The 16,635-nt window shown below is 44.9% G+C and overlaps 1 protein-coding gene and 1 pseudogene across 2 annotated transcripts in view; one reads left to right on the forward strand and one right to left on the reverse strand.

The window, feature by feature from the left end:
* Positions 1–16,635, forward strand: part of Ippk (inositol-pentakisphosphate 2-kinase) — a gene marked incomplete in the record, with an annotated part of 46,589 nt that overhangs the window by 1,075 nt on the left and 28,879 nt on the right. For both annotated transcript variants that reach the window (XM_008852874.3, XM_017803199.2), the window contains 3 exon segments: positions 8,290–8,337; positions 10,506–10,601; positions 14,801–14,867. In XM_008852874.3, the coding sequence (XP_008851096.1) occupies positions 8,290–8,337; positions 10,506–10,601; positions 14,801–14,867 (211 nt within the window).
* Positions 12,958–14,345, reverse strand: LOC103750037 (annotated as a pseudogene).

A 16,635-nucleotide genomic window follows, 5' to 3' on the forward strand; every position in this document is an offset into this window, starting at 1 on the left:
TGGAATCCAATTGCCCATAAGTGCAATTGGAGAATCAAAGGAGTGAGACCACAGGTTCTATTCAAGATCTGAAGGTGAGTTAATAATGGACAATAACCTGAAGCTGCCCTTAACTGCTGAGAACTGATAATATTAAGTTTTAAAAAGTAGTGGCAGATGAAGGAGCAAGTTCCAGATTGGAGTAAAAGGACACTCAAGCTTGGACAAGCAGAGGCTTTCTCGACATTACCTCTGGCACTTGGATATCTCTCCCACGGTCCCTAACAGATGCATGCTTACTTGTGAACAGGCACGGCTGGAGGGCAGTCTGGGTCCTTGCTTGTGGTACAGTTCTGTTGTTAATGGTTATGTTTCTTTTTATGTTTACCTTTTTAAACTTTACTTCAGCTATGGGGCTGTTTCAGATTTATGCAAACCAAACAAACAATACTTTCTTTTTTGTAATGGTGGGGGTCAAACGAAGGACCTCAGGCATGCTGAGCTATACTTCCTAGCCCTCATTCTTTATTTTAAATCTAAATTTGCCCTTTTTTGCTCATTCTTGCTTGGTGGTGGTTTTAGCTCATCGTATGAAAAATTTGGAAGATTATCACAACAAATAAGTTTCATAAGAAAATATTTACCCTGAAGTTAAGATTGCATGGAGGTGTACTGAATGTTGAGCAGCCTGGGGAAGCCTTTTGCTTGGCTTGGGCCTTGAGTGTAGCTGCCATCTCTGCCTTACTGGTATATTTATTCAGACTGTGGATGGAGGAGGGAAGAGCTACTTCTGGAAGGCAAATTTCAAGACCTTCTGTGACCAAGAGAGAGACTCCTTACAAGTGGGATAGAGAGAAGGTGGCGGTGTGGGGACTAGAGGACTCCCTGCTCTTTTTGGTGCTGGGCAGGTCTCTAGCCCCCCCTTCCTCCCTGAGAGCACATGCACCTTACTTCTCAGGCCCTCCTCATCCAGTCTAGGAGAAAGGGATGCCTTTACCAAGTCCATCTAGGCAGGGTCACTTTTACTGAGATGGTACCAACTACTCTTGAGTTGAAAAGACCTTATAAAGTTCCCTCTCAGCCCTTCTCTTCTGTAGCATGTGTATATATACAGCATCCTTAAGCCCTGTCCTGCAGGAGCTGAGGGTACAGGTGACATCTGCACTGTCAGTGACCCACAGCTCTGGAAAGAAACATGGTGCTGCTCCTTCTGTTTGTTGCCAACAGGGAACGAGAGAAAAAGAACCTTCTGTAGTGTATAGGTTTTGGGAGTCTGGGGGTGGAGGAGCTCAGGGGAATGCTGTAGGAGCATGTAGGACATGCCCAGGGTGGGCAGGAAGGTGAATAACAGGCCAGTGCATAGAGAGTAGTTCTGTTTCCTACTCTCCTACCCCTAGGGGCAGTCCCAGAAGGTTCCATTGTTACTTGCCAGTCTTGAGTTCCCATGATTTATGACATCAATGCACTTTGTCCATTCTTGGGGCAGCAAGAATGTTCCCTGCCCACCTGATACAGACCTCTGATTCACTTGCCAAGTTGTCAGCAGCCAGGTCTCTATCTTGTCTGCAGCCACAGGCATGGACTCTGAGGGGACTCTTGGGCAGGGACTTGCTGCATCTGAGAACAGCTTTCCTCTTTATAGCCTGAGGTCATTGGGATGTATCCTGTTTAATATGGAAAAATGTTTACACTGTTAAATGGAAGAAGGAAGTTACAAAACATGTAATGAGATGTGATTGAAAGATAGTATCATTTGATTGATTAATTGATTGAGAATGGGGTTCATTGTGTTGCCCTGCCTGACTCAAAGTCCTGGACTCAGAGATCTTCCTCATCCTACTGAGTGGCCTGGGACCAGTTTTTTGTTTCTAAAAATGTTTTCTACACCCTAGAAAGAGGTAGAGGCAGGCAGATCTCTGTGAATTCAAGACCAGCTTGGTCTACATAGTGAGTTGCAGGCCACTACATAGTGAGACCCTGTCTCTGAATCTGAATTTCATATGTTGAGATAATTGGGAAAAAGGAATGTAGGTGTAGTGTAGTGTGGGTGTAGTTCAGTGGCATAGTGTGCCCTTGGCATGTGTGAGGCTCTGCGTTTTAATGCCCAACACCAAAAAAAGTTTATGTTTTTAATGTAATTTCTGTTCTCGTATACCTGATAAGGAGAAAATCAGAAATGAAAATAAAGATTTTGTACACAAAGATGTCTGTTACAGGATTATTTATTATAACTTGAGTATAAGTGCCATAGGAGTCACACTTCTTTGTGGAGATGCTGGAAGCCCAGAGTTGATGTTCTGTTTTTTTCTAACCATATGGTATATTATTCCCAAATTCTGGGCCCATTCTTCAATATTCACCTGGAACTGGTTGAAAGAGTTTGAACTTTCACTTGTCACTGGCCTCCTTTCAAAGAAATGAGTTATTCTACCCTTGAGATTTTCAGTGATGGGCTTGTGGATTGGCGCTGTTGACAGGACTTCTTTCTTTGTGGAGTTTGTTCTTGTCACAGCCTATCTCATCATATGTGGCACTCTTTATTCTTTTTCTCATGATTTAGCCTTGTGGTATTGCCTTGTTAGCATGAGAATGCATTTGTCTTTCTGCATTTATGTTTTCAGAGGTGACCTTTTCTTCTCTAGCCCTTCCTTGTCAGAACTCAGTCAGAGGTCAGCTCCCAGCACCTTTCTCTGTCTTGTGGGAGCTGCAGCACAGGAGGCTTTTCCACATCTAGAGAGCAAGGCTGGCCTGACCTCTCACCCTTGTTGTCACACAAGCTGGGTGGGTGGTTGGAGGGACTCCCAGATTTGCTTGTACGTCTTTGACTCAAAGGTGGCTTACACAAACCTTGCCTCCTTTTCACATGTTGTCAAAGTTACCCCTGTAGTAGGGGTCACTGAACTGCCCTGGCCTGTTTCCATAGACCTGCTTAGGCTCTGAGATGCATATCAATTTGTGGTACCTTCTTTCACTTTATGACTCCTTCCATGATTCACACCTGCATCCTCTTCAAACTTAGACAGCTTAGAGCTTGAGCTAGAACTAAGGAAGGCAGTTGAGAGTTTTGTACAGATTGGGCAAGGTCCCAGCACCTACTGCCTGGCCTCCTAGAGTAGTCTTGAGAGCATTGGGATCCCTTCCCCTGAGGTACCTTCTGACATTCCAATGTTATCCTCTGTTGTTCTACCTTGCTCTCTCTGAGGCTCTTAGGTGTCATTGAGGCTAAACTGTCCTGTTAGAAGTACCTCCAGGCTTGACAGCCTGCCTCTCTGGTCCTCAAGTCTTATGGGTCCTGAGGGTCCTAAGAATTTGGTTTTGGTTGTGTTAAAAGGTTGCTCGTTGGCTTGGTATCTGTTGCCTCTGGTGACTGCAGACCATGGTTGGTTCCCTTGTCTGTTGGGGAGTCTGTGTGGCAATTGGCCTCATGACATACATTTGAGATCCACCATGATGCCAAACTTGGAAGTTTCCTTCAGAATTTGGAAGGAGCTAGGCAGAGTGCTGTTCTGGAACCTGGGATTCTTCCCTCCTTTGAGGTGATGGCTTTCTGGGATCTTTCAGGAGCTCTTTTGTTGGTCATCTCCTCACCAACTTCTCAACAGATAGTGGTCCCTAGGACAACTGACTGGGTGTTTGCTTCTACCCCAAGAGTGTCCTGTGAGTGGTAATACAGCTTGTTTCTGCCTATCTTTACTGAAGGGTCTAAATTATACCCAGAAGTTCCCTCCTTGTTAGGGTTTGGGCCTTAAATGACCCCCAAAGGCCATGTGTTGGAGTATTGATCCTTAGCTATGTGCTGTTGGTGGCGGTGAACACTTAGAGGTGAGGCCTAGTAGAAGGCTGACAAGGATACTGGGCCCCCAGCCTTTTCAGACTCTTGCTTTCTCTGCTTCCTGGCTGTGGTGAGGTGAATAGGCTTCCTCTGCCATGCACTTGCCTTGTGCCTCATTACAGACCCAAGAGCAGTGGGGTCAAGTGACCAAAGACTAAAGCCCGAAGCCATGAATTGAAATAAACTTATCTTCCTTATAAGCTTATTTTCTCAGATACTTTGAAGATCTTTTGATAGAAAGCTAACATTCCTTTGGGCTTCATGTTGGTAGGTAAGCCTTTTTAATGTATTGATTTTTTTGTGGCCTTATTCAATTGTTGCTTCTTTTCTCTGCCCAGAAAAATAGAGACTATTAGTCGAAAGTAAAAATCACCCAATATCTTCTTACTTAAAAAATGACTTCTGTGAGCACTTCCTTCCAGTCCTTTCCTCATTATATGTTGTTTGTTGGGTTTTGACCTCCTCTGGCCAAGTGCTCCTTGTCTGTTCATTTTTGCTAATGGGAGCTGGTGTGGGGCTGGTTTTTCACCTGATTATGCCCTCTGCTTGTGTGAGTGTTGCTGGGCACTTCCTGATGGCGTCCACCCTTTACTTCCCATAACTACGTACTTCAAGGCAACTCAGCCATATTAAGCCCTTTATGAGGGTTGGTTGGCACTGACTGGTTGGCACTAGTGAGGTAAGCATATCTGACTCCTACTAAGATTAACATTTAAGGGACTGGAGAGATGGCTCAGCGGTTAAGAGCACTGTCTGCTCTTGCAGAGGACTGGGTTCAATTCCCAGCACCCACATGTTGGCTAACAACCATTCATAACTCCAGTTCTGGGGAATCTGGACGCCTTCTGATCTCCGAGGGCATTGCACGACATGGGTGCACTTATACACATGCAGGCAATACACTCGTACACATAAAATAAGAATAATAATTAAAATATTTTTTAAAAAGATTAATATTTAAGCTGGGCATGGTGGCACGCCTTTAACCCCAGAACTTGGGAGGCAGAGGCAGGCAGATCTCTGTGAGTTCAAGGTCAGCCTGGTCTACATAGTGAGTTCCAGGACAGCTGGGGCTACAGGGAGACCCTGTCTCAAAAAGACCAAAAAGATTAATATTTAAAAGCTGGCAACAGCTGTCCTAGGGAGAGGTGGTTGGACTTGTGACAGTTTGTGGATGATGACTATGGGTAGGGAATGCATTTTTATTTGAAATGGATATACCACTGAACTGAGATTTTCTCAGTTGGTCTTGGTTTGAGCTCCCTGATAGGAAAGGAAAGGAAATGTCCTGTGAATGATAGAGAGGCTGAGCCTGTGCATGGATGTGATGGCTGAGGACACACTGAGGAGGGGTGATTCAGGAAGGGAGTCAGTGGGCCAGGCCACTGTGATCTTTGATGCTCAGGCCCTATAAAACTTTTATCCATACTCTTTGCTGGGGACCAGCTCTCTAGCCAGCATCTCCAGCCCCTTAATTGACAACTCAGTAGCCATGTGGAGCCTAACAATTAGAAAGATGCAGGGATGCCTCTAGCATTCAGGCCCACCTCCAAGCTCTGTTCTATCACATGTGACCTTGGCCTTCACGGTCAAGGCCTCAATCTGAGCTTCCCTCTCAGGCCTGGCTTTCCACATTTGCACCTTGGGACTCAAGTTGCCCACCTCAGAGGGAGAGGCAGTGGACATGATGTAGTTTGGGAGTGTGTGCTGGTTTTCAGTAGAGTAATGAATGTTGATATTAGTGAGTACTGGTGGGAATAGTGATGCTTGTTTATACTGGAAAGGAAGAACCATTTTTTTTTCCCCTCCTGGGAACTGTGGAGTTATGTTTGTTTTTTATATAGTGTCTTGCAATTTTTTTTCTTTATTTAAAGACAGGTCTCACTTTGTAGCTTAGGCTGGAGTAGAACTTAGTATGTGGATCAGGCTAGCCTTAGCATTTCAATCCTTCTGTCTCAGCCTCCTGAATACTGGGATTATATGTGTGCCACCTTGCCCAGCTGTATTTTTTTTTTTTAAGTTTTTCTTGGTAGATCAGAGAATTGCTTTCTGAATTAACTTACATTGATGTTAATATAGTTTTGCGCGCGTGTGCACACGCATGTATGTGTGTGTGTGTGTGTGTGTGTGTGTGTTAATAATACAAAGGAAAGACAAAGTTTCCATTTGTAAATAAAAGGCCAGTTGTCTTGTGTTCACCAGGAACACAGAGACAGGAACTTGGGAAATCTGAGTCTGTATTGGTAGGAAGATATTGCCATGTGTGGGGTCTCTCTCTTCCTATTGTTGGCATTTCTGTTTTCAGGCCCTCTGAACTCTTCTCTGAGGCTCCAGTGGGGAGTTCCTGTGATACAAAGGCTGACATGACTTGGTCAACACCACCCTTCCTGGGACTGCTTGCCTACAAAAGTCTGTTGTGTAGCTTGTTAGTCTCCTGGGAAGTGAAGAGAGCCGCTGCTTTCCTCTGCGTGTAGTAGAACTCTACAGGAGAGAAAGCTTAACTCCTGTGGGTGATAAGGCTAGCCCTCTTTGGGACAGAGTGAGACTCTGCATGCAGTGCAGGCCAGGGCAACAGGGCTCCATCCACTCCCATCAGGGCTTCAGTATGTCTTCTTGTGTTAGTTTTCAAGCAAGGCCAGGTTTACCCTGGGAAACATACTCATTTCTGTTATTGGCACAGGTTGTCCATATCTTGAATTGTCTATCAGTGGTAGCATGCTGTACTTGGTGGTTAATTGTTGGAGGGACTGATCAGACTGATCTTGAGTAGAACAGTGCCATTGTGTCCAGGTCAGGAACAAATCACTTATAGGAGAGAGTTTCTGAAAATTGTCTAGAATTAGGATTCCTGCAGATCTACTACTGTTTTTTCCTTGATTTTAGATGAAATTATAGTCTAATTAAAGTGTTACTTAGCCAGGTGATTTCTAAGATTAGTTGCTTTGGATATGGGAGGGGGCAGTTGTAGTCTATATATCATGGATCTCATCTCCTTAGGCCAGGCTTGGTGTTTAGCTATTCAGTTGATTAGCAGTTGTATGGCACTGACTAGGAGAGGGAACTCAGTAAAAGGAGTCATCAGAGAGTCACTGCTTGATGGTGCATGCCTGAAGGATGCTACTTGGTCTGAGGCAAGGAGGATCACTTGAGCCAAAAAATTTGAGGTCAGCTTGGGGAGTATAGAAAGGCCTTGTCTCTTTAAAAATATTTGTTAAACAACAGGGATGGGAGGGGGGCAGGGGACTGGGAGGTTCCCAACAAGAACAACTGGGTTTGTTTTTTTAATTTTTGTTTTTATTTTATGTGCAGGAGTGTTTTGCCTGCATGTGTATACGTGGAGGCCAGAAGAGGGCACTAGATACCCTGGAATGGAGTCAAGGATAGTTAGCTACCATGTGAATGCAGGTCCTCTGGAAGAGCAGCCAGTGCTCTTAACCACTGAGCCATCACTCCAGCCCCATTGAACAACTGGATTTTAAGAGTACTGTGCATTGTCTGAGTGGGTAGGCTCCAGTACTGACAGGTGTTTTTATCTCAACGTGGCCTTTGTTGCTCTTTAGGCATCCTGTCTCCCCATCCCCCTCACTGTCTAGCCCAGGCTGGCCTAGACTCATGGCAGTCCTCTGGCTTCAGCCTTCCTAGTGTGCTCCACCATACCCAACTTGGCGAGTTTGTATTAACAAGCATTACTGAGCTAGGCTTGCTAGCACATATTTGTGGTTCATGTACTTGGGAGGTGGGTTAGGAAGATGATGAATTTGAGGCTGGCTTGGGCTATATAGCTAGAAACCTGCTCAAAAAACAAAGCGACAGTTGCTTCTGAGGTTTTGGCTAAGTAAAGTTCAATGTAAAGCCTAAACAAAACATGATAAAATTGAAGTGTAGCATACTTAGAGAAGTACTCAGCTCATAGAGTTTAGCTTGATTGTTACAAAGTAAATCCTTAGTCTCAGGATAAGATTCTTGTAGAATCTTCATAAGGAGCCATCTTCCCTGCCTCAGAAATCAGTCTTAGCTATTGTATGAACTTTGTGTAAACAGCCATCCACATGTGTTCCTATATATTTTATGACAGTGGGCTCATTCTGTTTGACTCATTCTGTGAACTTTTCATACAGTGTTATGTGATGACTGCCTGACTTGCCCCAACCTGTCTTTCTTAATGTTCTTCAAAAATGCATGTTGGTCATGACTTGCCAAGTTCCTCTGCATTTAACCATCCCACTGTGAGTGGACATTTAGATTGATTTTATTTCAAATTTTAAGAGTGCTTTTTATGCTATAGCTAATGGCTTTTGAGTACTCTATTTCCTTAAGATAAGTATCTGGGAGAGAGTGGGCTGGGTCAAAGGCCATAGATTTTGCTGGCTGCCTGTGACACATGCTTCAGCTGCTCTATCCCCTTCTCCACAGCTGCTAACCCTTATTACCTGGGTATTGGGCTAGTACTAATCAGACTTTGTTTTATTTTCCAACAGCGCTGTGTAGTGCTGCGTTTTCTGAAATTTCCTCCAAATAGGAAGAAGGTAAGATTGGTGGGTTGGCTGCCCAGTCTTTATAGCCTTTTTTTTAAATTAAAAAAATTAAAAAATATTTTATTTTGTGTATATGAATGTTTTGCCTGTGTGTATGTAAGTGCACCACATGTGTGCTTGGTGCCCAAGGAGGCCAGAAAAGGGCATTGGATCCCATGGAACTAGATCTGCCATATAGGTCTTCTGTAAGAGCAGCCAGTGTTCTTACCTACCTAGCCATCTCTGGCCTGATTACAGCTTTCTTAAAAGAAGATTTAGATTTTTTTCATGGGATGTTTTTAATGTGTGGGTGCACATGTGAGCATGTGCTTATGGAGATCTAGATGTTATCCACATAGTTCTTTGTCAGTGTTTTTGTTTGTTTTGAGACTGGGTGGGTCTCCTGTAGCCAAGGATGACCTTGAACTTTTGATCCTCCTGCCTCCACTTCCAAAGAGCTGAAACAATGGGTATACCACCATGTCCTTAAAATAATTGTATGTGCACAATGTGTGTGTGGGCAGGGTGTGCATGGCATGGTGGACATGTGGAGGTCAGGGACAACTTTTGGGGAGTTTTCGCCTTCCACCTTTACATGGGTCTTGGGAGTTGAACTCGTTTCTTTCAGGCTTGTGTAGCAAGCACCTTTACCCACTGAGCTGTGGTTTTGCTGGCACCACCTTGTTTTTTGAGACAAGAGCTCTCACTAGACTAGGACTCTGGTTAGTCTAGTTTAATTGGCCAGTGAGCATGAGATCCTCCCTAGCTCTGGTATTACAAATGTCACCATTCCTGGATTTTTATTTTATTGATTGATTGATTTTGAGACAGGGTTTCCCTGTAGTCCCAGCTGGCCTGGAACTCACTATGTAGACCAGGCTGACCTTAATTAAACTTATAGAGCTCCAGCTGCCTCTGCCTCCCAAGTGGTGGGATCAAAGATGTGAGCCACCATGACCAGCCCATGCCTGGATTTTTAAAATGTGGGTTATGGGGATTGAATTTAGGTGTTTATGCCTGCATGACAAACACTTTAATGACTGCTGTGTGTGTGTGTGTGTGTGTGTGTGTGTGTGTGTGTGCACATATATATGTATATGTTTCGCAGTGCTAGGAATTTCCCAGGACGAGGAACTGTTCCTTCACTAAGCCAGCTGTTTGTGAGTCAAGTGGGACTAACCTGGCCTGTGAGGGCAAGACCTGCCCTTCACTATTGTGTCTGGTGTATGTGATGATTTATTGTCTCATTAGGGCTTCTGGGACACAGTGAATCAAGTGTTTGAAGGTGGAGGTCATAGGAAACTAGAGGGTATTAGAGGGTAGAGGTGATAAGAGCCCCTGGGGCTGGTTAGCAGGCAGAGGGAAGTAGGACCCAAATGATTGTTTAACCATGCCATCTCAGTGGGCACCCTGTCAGGTCTTCCTGTGTGGACTGACTGGAGCAGTGTCTTCCTGGTGGCATTTGCTGTGCATGGCACAATGTACACAGCTGTGCAGGACTGCTGGGATATGTTTTCAGCTTTTCTGACAGACTGAGTTCTGACATGATCCAGTTGTAGGAGCCATGGGACATCTGCACATTCTTTGGCTGTACAGAGTCCTGCTGGATATGGGTGGTAGCTTCTCCAGGGGTTTGTGGGGTGCAGGTGGCCACTTTGTCCTGGGACCTCTGATACTAGATGTTGGGTGTCTTTATTTCTGTTTTAGACAGGACCCAGTGAGCACAGGCAGACCTGCAGGGGCAGTGAGCTGCCAGGCTAGCCCTTGTTGCGCTCTGGGAATTTTCTCATCTTTAGGATGGATTGAGGGGCCCAGGGATCATTGTGTTCTACCTACTTATTGACTCTTGAAACTTCTGAGGAGAAAACACATTATTCTACATTTAGAGTAAAATCTAAACACCTGATATTCTTTGGTAAGAGGTTTCCCAGGTCAGCTACTCAGAAGTACATGAGATTGCAGGAGGAGGGAAATGAGAGAACAGGTAGGAATGGGAACTGAGGCTGCCGGGGTGCTTTGTGGAGGCCCTGGGGACCTTCTTTCAGGCCCAGGGTCTCTGGTTGGTTGTGGCTCAGATATTGCCTGTCGTGGGCTGGGCTCCTGGGGGTATAGGAGCTACTCATTTTGTCAGAACTGCCTGGAGGTCCATCCTGAGGCTGTCCTGTGCTTATCTCTTCCAGACATCAGAAGAGATACTTCAGCATCTGCAGAATATAGTGGACTTCAGCAAAAATGTCATGAAAGAATTTTTGGGGGAGAACTATGTTCATTGTGGGGTAAGTGATTTTTAGTCACACCTCAATTCATTGACAGTTCTGGACTGACAGTACTGACATCTCAATGATAGCCTTTGTGTAGTGAGAGTCACCAACCACCTACTCCTTCCAGAGGCTCCTATATAGTGAAGGTTCTCCAGTGACTGTCCAGCCATCCTTAGACTTGAAGGGACAACTGTGCCCTGTTTTCCTGTGGGTTAGGGAATGGTGTAGGCCTACACTACTCCTGGAGGTTCCTCGTGGATGTGGGCATGGAAATTAGTTGCTCTGGACTATATCCAGTGAGGCCTTATTTACCCAATTCAGTTTTTGTGTGTGTGTGTGTGTGTGGGGGGGTCTTTTTGAGACAGGCTCTCCCTGTAGCCCCAGCTGGCCTAGAACTCGCTATGTAGACTAGGCTGACCTTGAACTCATAGAGCTCTACCTGCCTCTGCCTCCCGAGTGCTGGAATTAAAGGCGTGTGCCACCACATCTGGCTACCCAATTCAGTTTTAAAAGCTGAGGTTTAGAAGAAACATCTTAAATTCTTGGTATTGCTATCTGTGTTGGGGCTGCTCTCTTTGCAGCTTGCTTGTGGTCTGTGGGTACTGGACAAAGAATGCTGTCTGCCTACCTATCTGACCTGATGAGTTCTGAACCTAGGGCCTTGAAAGCCTCCTCAGTCCTGCCTTTCATTGGCTGCCATCTCTGTAGTCAGTTTCTCCCACACTGTCTAGTATTGGGAGATGCTTGGAGGTCATGAGTGTCCCCTTAGGAAGATTCCTACATTTCTTCCGCAGAGTATGTCCACTGAATGGTATTCATACCAACCCATGTCCTTGAGAAAAGACTGTTTTCAGAGGTATCATCTGCTGGAAATCTGATGCTGGCTTGCTGAGCTGAGAGAGTCTTCTACTCTTGTGGATTTTAGGTCTGTGTTTTGGGAGGCAGGTCTTGGGGCAGCAGTGGTGTTTATTAGTAGGGGTGGTGGGAGTGGATGGGAGTGTTCCAGGAATGGTGGTTTTGGAGATTCTTGAGGGATGATACAGGATTAGGGAGTATCACTGGCAATGCCACTGGATTGGGTTGTCTTTGGTGTGTAGGATCACAATAAAGGAATTTTCAGGGATGGGCGCAGTTTAGGGATGGGCACAGTATATAATGTTTTCTGCTTGTATATTTCCTTTCATTAAGACATTGACAGAGGGATTGGAGAGATGGCTCAGTGGTTAAGACCACTGGCTGCTCTTGCAGAAGATCTGGGTTCGATTTCCTGCACCCACATGGCAGCTAACAGCTGTCCATAACTCCAGTTCCAGGGGATCCAATGCACTTAAATACATGTAGACAATACACTCATATACATTAAATAAAAATAAGTAGGGCCAGGCGTGGTGGTACACGCCTTTAATCCCAGCACTTGGGAGGCAGAGGCAGGCTGATCTCTGTGAGTTTGAGGCCAGCCTGGTCTACATAGTGAGTTCTAGGACAGCTGGGGCTACAGGGAGACCCTGTCTCAAAAAAACAAAACAAAACAAAACTATTTTAAAACAGACATTGGCAGAGTGAACTAGAACTTGCTTTTCCTCAGGTGAGTGTGTCCTGTTCACATGGCAGAAAGAACACCTGTGTTAGTCGATGAGGTGGGGTGGAGTCCTCAACAGGTCCTATTGTCTTGCTTGTCCTGGAGTAAAACAGCCAGCCCTTATGACAAGGTCATAAAACAGAGATGGTGTCAGTTCAGTGTACCCTGGCCTATGCTGAGGGGGTGTAGTATGAGTCTGGGTGTCTCCAGGGGCCTAGAGAGTTTTGGAAACTTTCTTTTTTTATTGTAATAGGATCTGATCTATTCTCCTTGGCAGAGTTGTCCTGATAGTGGTGATTGCTATCCCATCTTGGGCAAATGCCCTCAAGACCAATTAAGGCCAAGCAGGGGGATAACAGGCAGGCCCTGGAATGTGGTGAGGCCAGGCTGAGGCCCAGAGGTAGCCCCTGCCGCTAATGGTAGAACATACCAGAGTGTGACTGGGTCACTGCTACAGGGCTATGAACCCAGACCATAGGAAATACAACACAGTGTCATAGGACACAGAAAATGAAATAGAGGCCCTTGACTCACAAGCACATGGATAACTGGGTACAGATTTGCAGGCCAGAGGGACACTTAACCATGGCTGGGCTAGACATAGATGCAATGGTGGTATCACACACAGACCACAGGAAGATGGTACTATGGAATACATGATGGTCACCATGAACAGACCAGACCCTAGAGCTTGAGGAACAAGAAAGTGACCTTTTGGTACTACTGCACTGGAGTTATGAGAATGGGCAGGTGGTCTGGAGTAGCTGTGGCTCCCTGCTACACGTACTGGGCTTAGTCTCTCTTCCACACTTTGTTGAGCAGCTTCTTCAACTCATCATAAATGATGAACATGATAGGGCAGGCATGAGTCAATACCCTTGTAGAATGCTTTGAGTCGCTTGTTTCTCAGGATCTGCATGCTGCCAGCCAGTGTGTTCTGGTATTTGTGTGCTTCCAGATCCTGTATCCAGGACTTAAATGTTTTAAAAAATTATTTTTAAAATTTTTATGTGTATGAGTGTTTTGCCTTCATAGTAAGTGCACCTGCATCATGCAATGGCTGTGGAGGCCAGAAGAAGGTGTCAGATGATGTTTCTTAGCTGCCATGTGTGTACTAGGAACTGAACCTAGGTCCTCTGCAAGAGTAGCATGTGCTTGCTGGGCGTGGTGGTGCATGCCTTTAATCCCAGCACTTAAGAGGCAGAGACAGGCAGATCTCTGAGAGTTCTAGGCCAGCCTGGTGTACATAGCAAGTTCCAGGCCAGCTGGGGCTACAGGGAGACCCTGTCTCAAAAAGTTGAGACCAAAAAAAAAAAAGAGTAGTATGTGCTTTTAACTACTGAGCCAACTCTCCAGCCCATAAAAGTTTTTTTTTTTGATATTTTTGTGTGTGTATATATGTGCAAATGCTGTGGCACATTTGTAGAGTTCAGAGGACAGCTTGCAGGAGTCATTTCTATATAGGTCCTGGGAATTGAACTCAGGTCATTAGGTTTGGTGGCAAGCACCTTTACCCTCTGACTTATTTGTCTGGCCCATCCATCCAGTTCTTGGTTATATCCAGAGGATCCCTGTGGGTTCAGTGGGTTCATAGGTTTGTTGGGGTTATCCCTCTAATGCCAGTTATGTAGGGAGGTTATAACGAAGAAGTAGATGGCTTGGTTTGAATCCTACTTTAGCACAGTGGCCATGAGGCCTTGGTTTGTCCCCTTCAACCCTTGTTTTTTGACAATCTCCCTAACCTCATGGAAGAACTCTAGGTCCTTGGGGTTGGAGAAAATCTGGTCATGGATGAACTTTACTTTGATAGTCTCCATGGGTCACATGACCACCATGGCCTCTGCCATAACAGTGCCCAGGCCACACAGCAGCCCTCACATGCTGTGAAGCTGAACCTGAGTGTCTAGCATGTGGTTGCTGAGGAACTTGAATGTCCCAAATCTGACAGCTTCCTTGGGGATGGAGCCATAGAGCTGGAAGCTAAGGCTATGATATAGTTCTTAGACACCATGATCTGCCACATGCAGTCCCTGGTGCCTGGTACTGTGGTGGGCGTAAGAGTTCAATCAGCTGTAGCTGCGTCTTTGTATACCTGGTCAGGAACCCAAAGCAGATTTTAATGTTTCCCACCAAGCTGCCTGTGGGGATTGAGCACCCTACCAGATGAACCCAACCCCCATCCCCTACCTAGATTTTATCTATGTTGCTGCCAGCTGTAGGTGTGATAGGAGACTCCCAGCGAGGTCAACAAGGGTCTTCGACCTGGCCCAAGAACTGCTTAAGGTCCTAGTTCTGTGTCCATAGATGCTGCGGGACCAGGATGGGCTCTGGCAGGAGATACTGGTGGTGTGGCTGGTCACAGTCATGGATCCTGGCTAGCTCTGAGGAAAGCCAGCCTCCTTTAGTGCACTGAAGCATCAGTGCCTCTGTTTAACCTCTATATGTTCTGAAAATAATCAACTTTTATTGCCTAAACCCACGCATTGAATTTTTTAAGCTACAATTTTTTTATTGTGATAAAATATACATACTGTGAAAGGCACTGTTTTAACTGTGTTTAGTCATGCATAGTTCTTTGGCATTAACAATCTTCAGGTCATTGTGCAATCTGTGCATTTCCTGTGTTTTCTTACAGGAAGTTGTTCAGCTGCCTTTAGAGTTTGTGAAACAACTGTGTTTAAAGATACAGTGTGAAAGACCAGGTAAGGGTGTCTTAAGCATGTTGCTTGCATTTTACTTTTTATTTTTAGTTTAGTTTTTTTTTTTTTAAAGCTTTTATAATTTTATTAGATTTTAAAGAAAAATCCTTGGGGGGCAGGCAAGCTGGTGATCTTGGCAGCTGCCTTGAGGAGGAGAATGGAGGGGAGAAGGAAAGGAAGCCATGAAGCCATGCAGGGTTACAGGGTCAGACAAAGTGGCTGGGTGGCAGCCAGTATTTTTAGGTCTTTTGAGACAGGGTCTGTCTCTACCCTGACCTGGCCTGGGACTTGCTGTGGAGACCAGACTGGCCTCAGTCTCACAGAGAGTTACCTGCCTCTACCTCCCAAGTGCTTGGATTAAAGGCGCATGCCACCACCACACCTGGCTTATATTTGTAATTTTTTAATTAAAAAAAAATTTTTTTTTAATTTTACTCATTTTTATTTTATGTGTATGAGTATATTGCCTACATGTATGTAAGTGCACCCATGTCATGCAATGCCCAGGAAGGACAGGAGTGGGTGTCAGATCCCCTCGATCTGGAGTTATGGACAGTTGTTAGCCACCATAGGTGCTGGGAATTGAATCCAGGTCCTCTAGAAAAACAGCAAGTGTTTTTAACCCCATCTCTCTCCAACCCCCTATTTGGGAGTTTTTTACTTCAAAATTAAAGTTTGTTACAACCCTAGCACAAAGGAAAAATATATAGTTTGTAAGGCTTATTCTGTAATATGAAGTGGTATTGTATTATAGTTGAAGATAAGACTCTGGTAATTTAAAGTTCAGTCCTGATAACCTTACAGCAACCACTGAAAATTAAATAGTTTATAAGCCAAAAGGAGAGACATAATGAGATGATAAAATACTCAAATATTGGGGCTGGAGAGATGGCTCAGCGGTTAAGAGCACTGAATGTTCTTGCAGAAGACCGGGGTTTGAATCCCAGCACCCACACAGCAGTCAGCTGTCTCTAACTCCAGTGCCAGGGGATCTGATGCCCTCTTCTGACCCCTGCAGACACTGTACGACATGGGTGCACTTCCATACATGTAGACAATACACACATAAAATAAAATAAATAGTAATAAAATACTCAAATATTTCCAAAGAAGCAGAAAAAAAACTAAAACCAAAAAGAAATACAATAAGAAACCTACTTTAGAGGCTAGAGAGATGGCTCAGTAGTTAAGAGCACTTGCTGCTCTTGCAGAGTTTGGTTTCCAGCAGCATCAGTTAACTCCAGCTCCAAAGAATCTGATACCCTTTTCTGACCTCTGCAGGCCCCTGCACACACATAACATTCACTCACACTCACACACACATAAACAAAAATAATAAAAATAGGGACTGGAGAGATGGCTGAGCAATTAAGAACAATTCCTAGCACCCACATGGAGGTTAACAACCATCCGTAACTCTAGTTCCAGGGGAATTTGATACCCTCATCAGACCTCCACAGCCATTGCTCAACATGGGTGCACTTACATACATGAAGGCAATACATTCATACACATAAAATAAAATAAAAATTTTTAACTAATAAAAAAATTTTTTTAAGCATACTTTAAAAGTAGAGTGGTAACAAACCCGTAATCCTACCATGCTGGAAGTAATAAGGCCAGAGGATGCAGAGTTCAAGACTATTCTTGGCTATATATCAAGACTGAGGCTGCCCTGGGGTATAAGAGAACTTATCTCAAAAAAACAAACAAGGCCGGGCATAGTGGTGCACGCCTTTAATCCCAGCGCTCGGGAGGAAGAGGCAGGCGG

This window comes from Nannospalax galili, unplaced genomic scaffold, assembly GCF_000622305.1.
Source record: "Nannospalax galili isolate Female #2095 unplaced genomic scaffold, S.galili_v1.0 scaffold1532, whole genome shotgun sequence".
Classification (NCBI taxonomy): Eukaryota; Metazoa; Chordata; class Mammalia; order Rodentia; family Spalacidae; genus Nannospalax; species Nannospalax galili.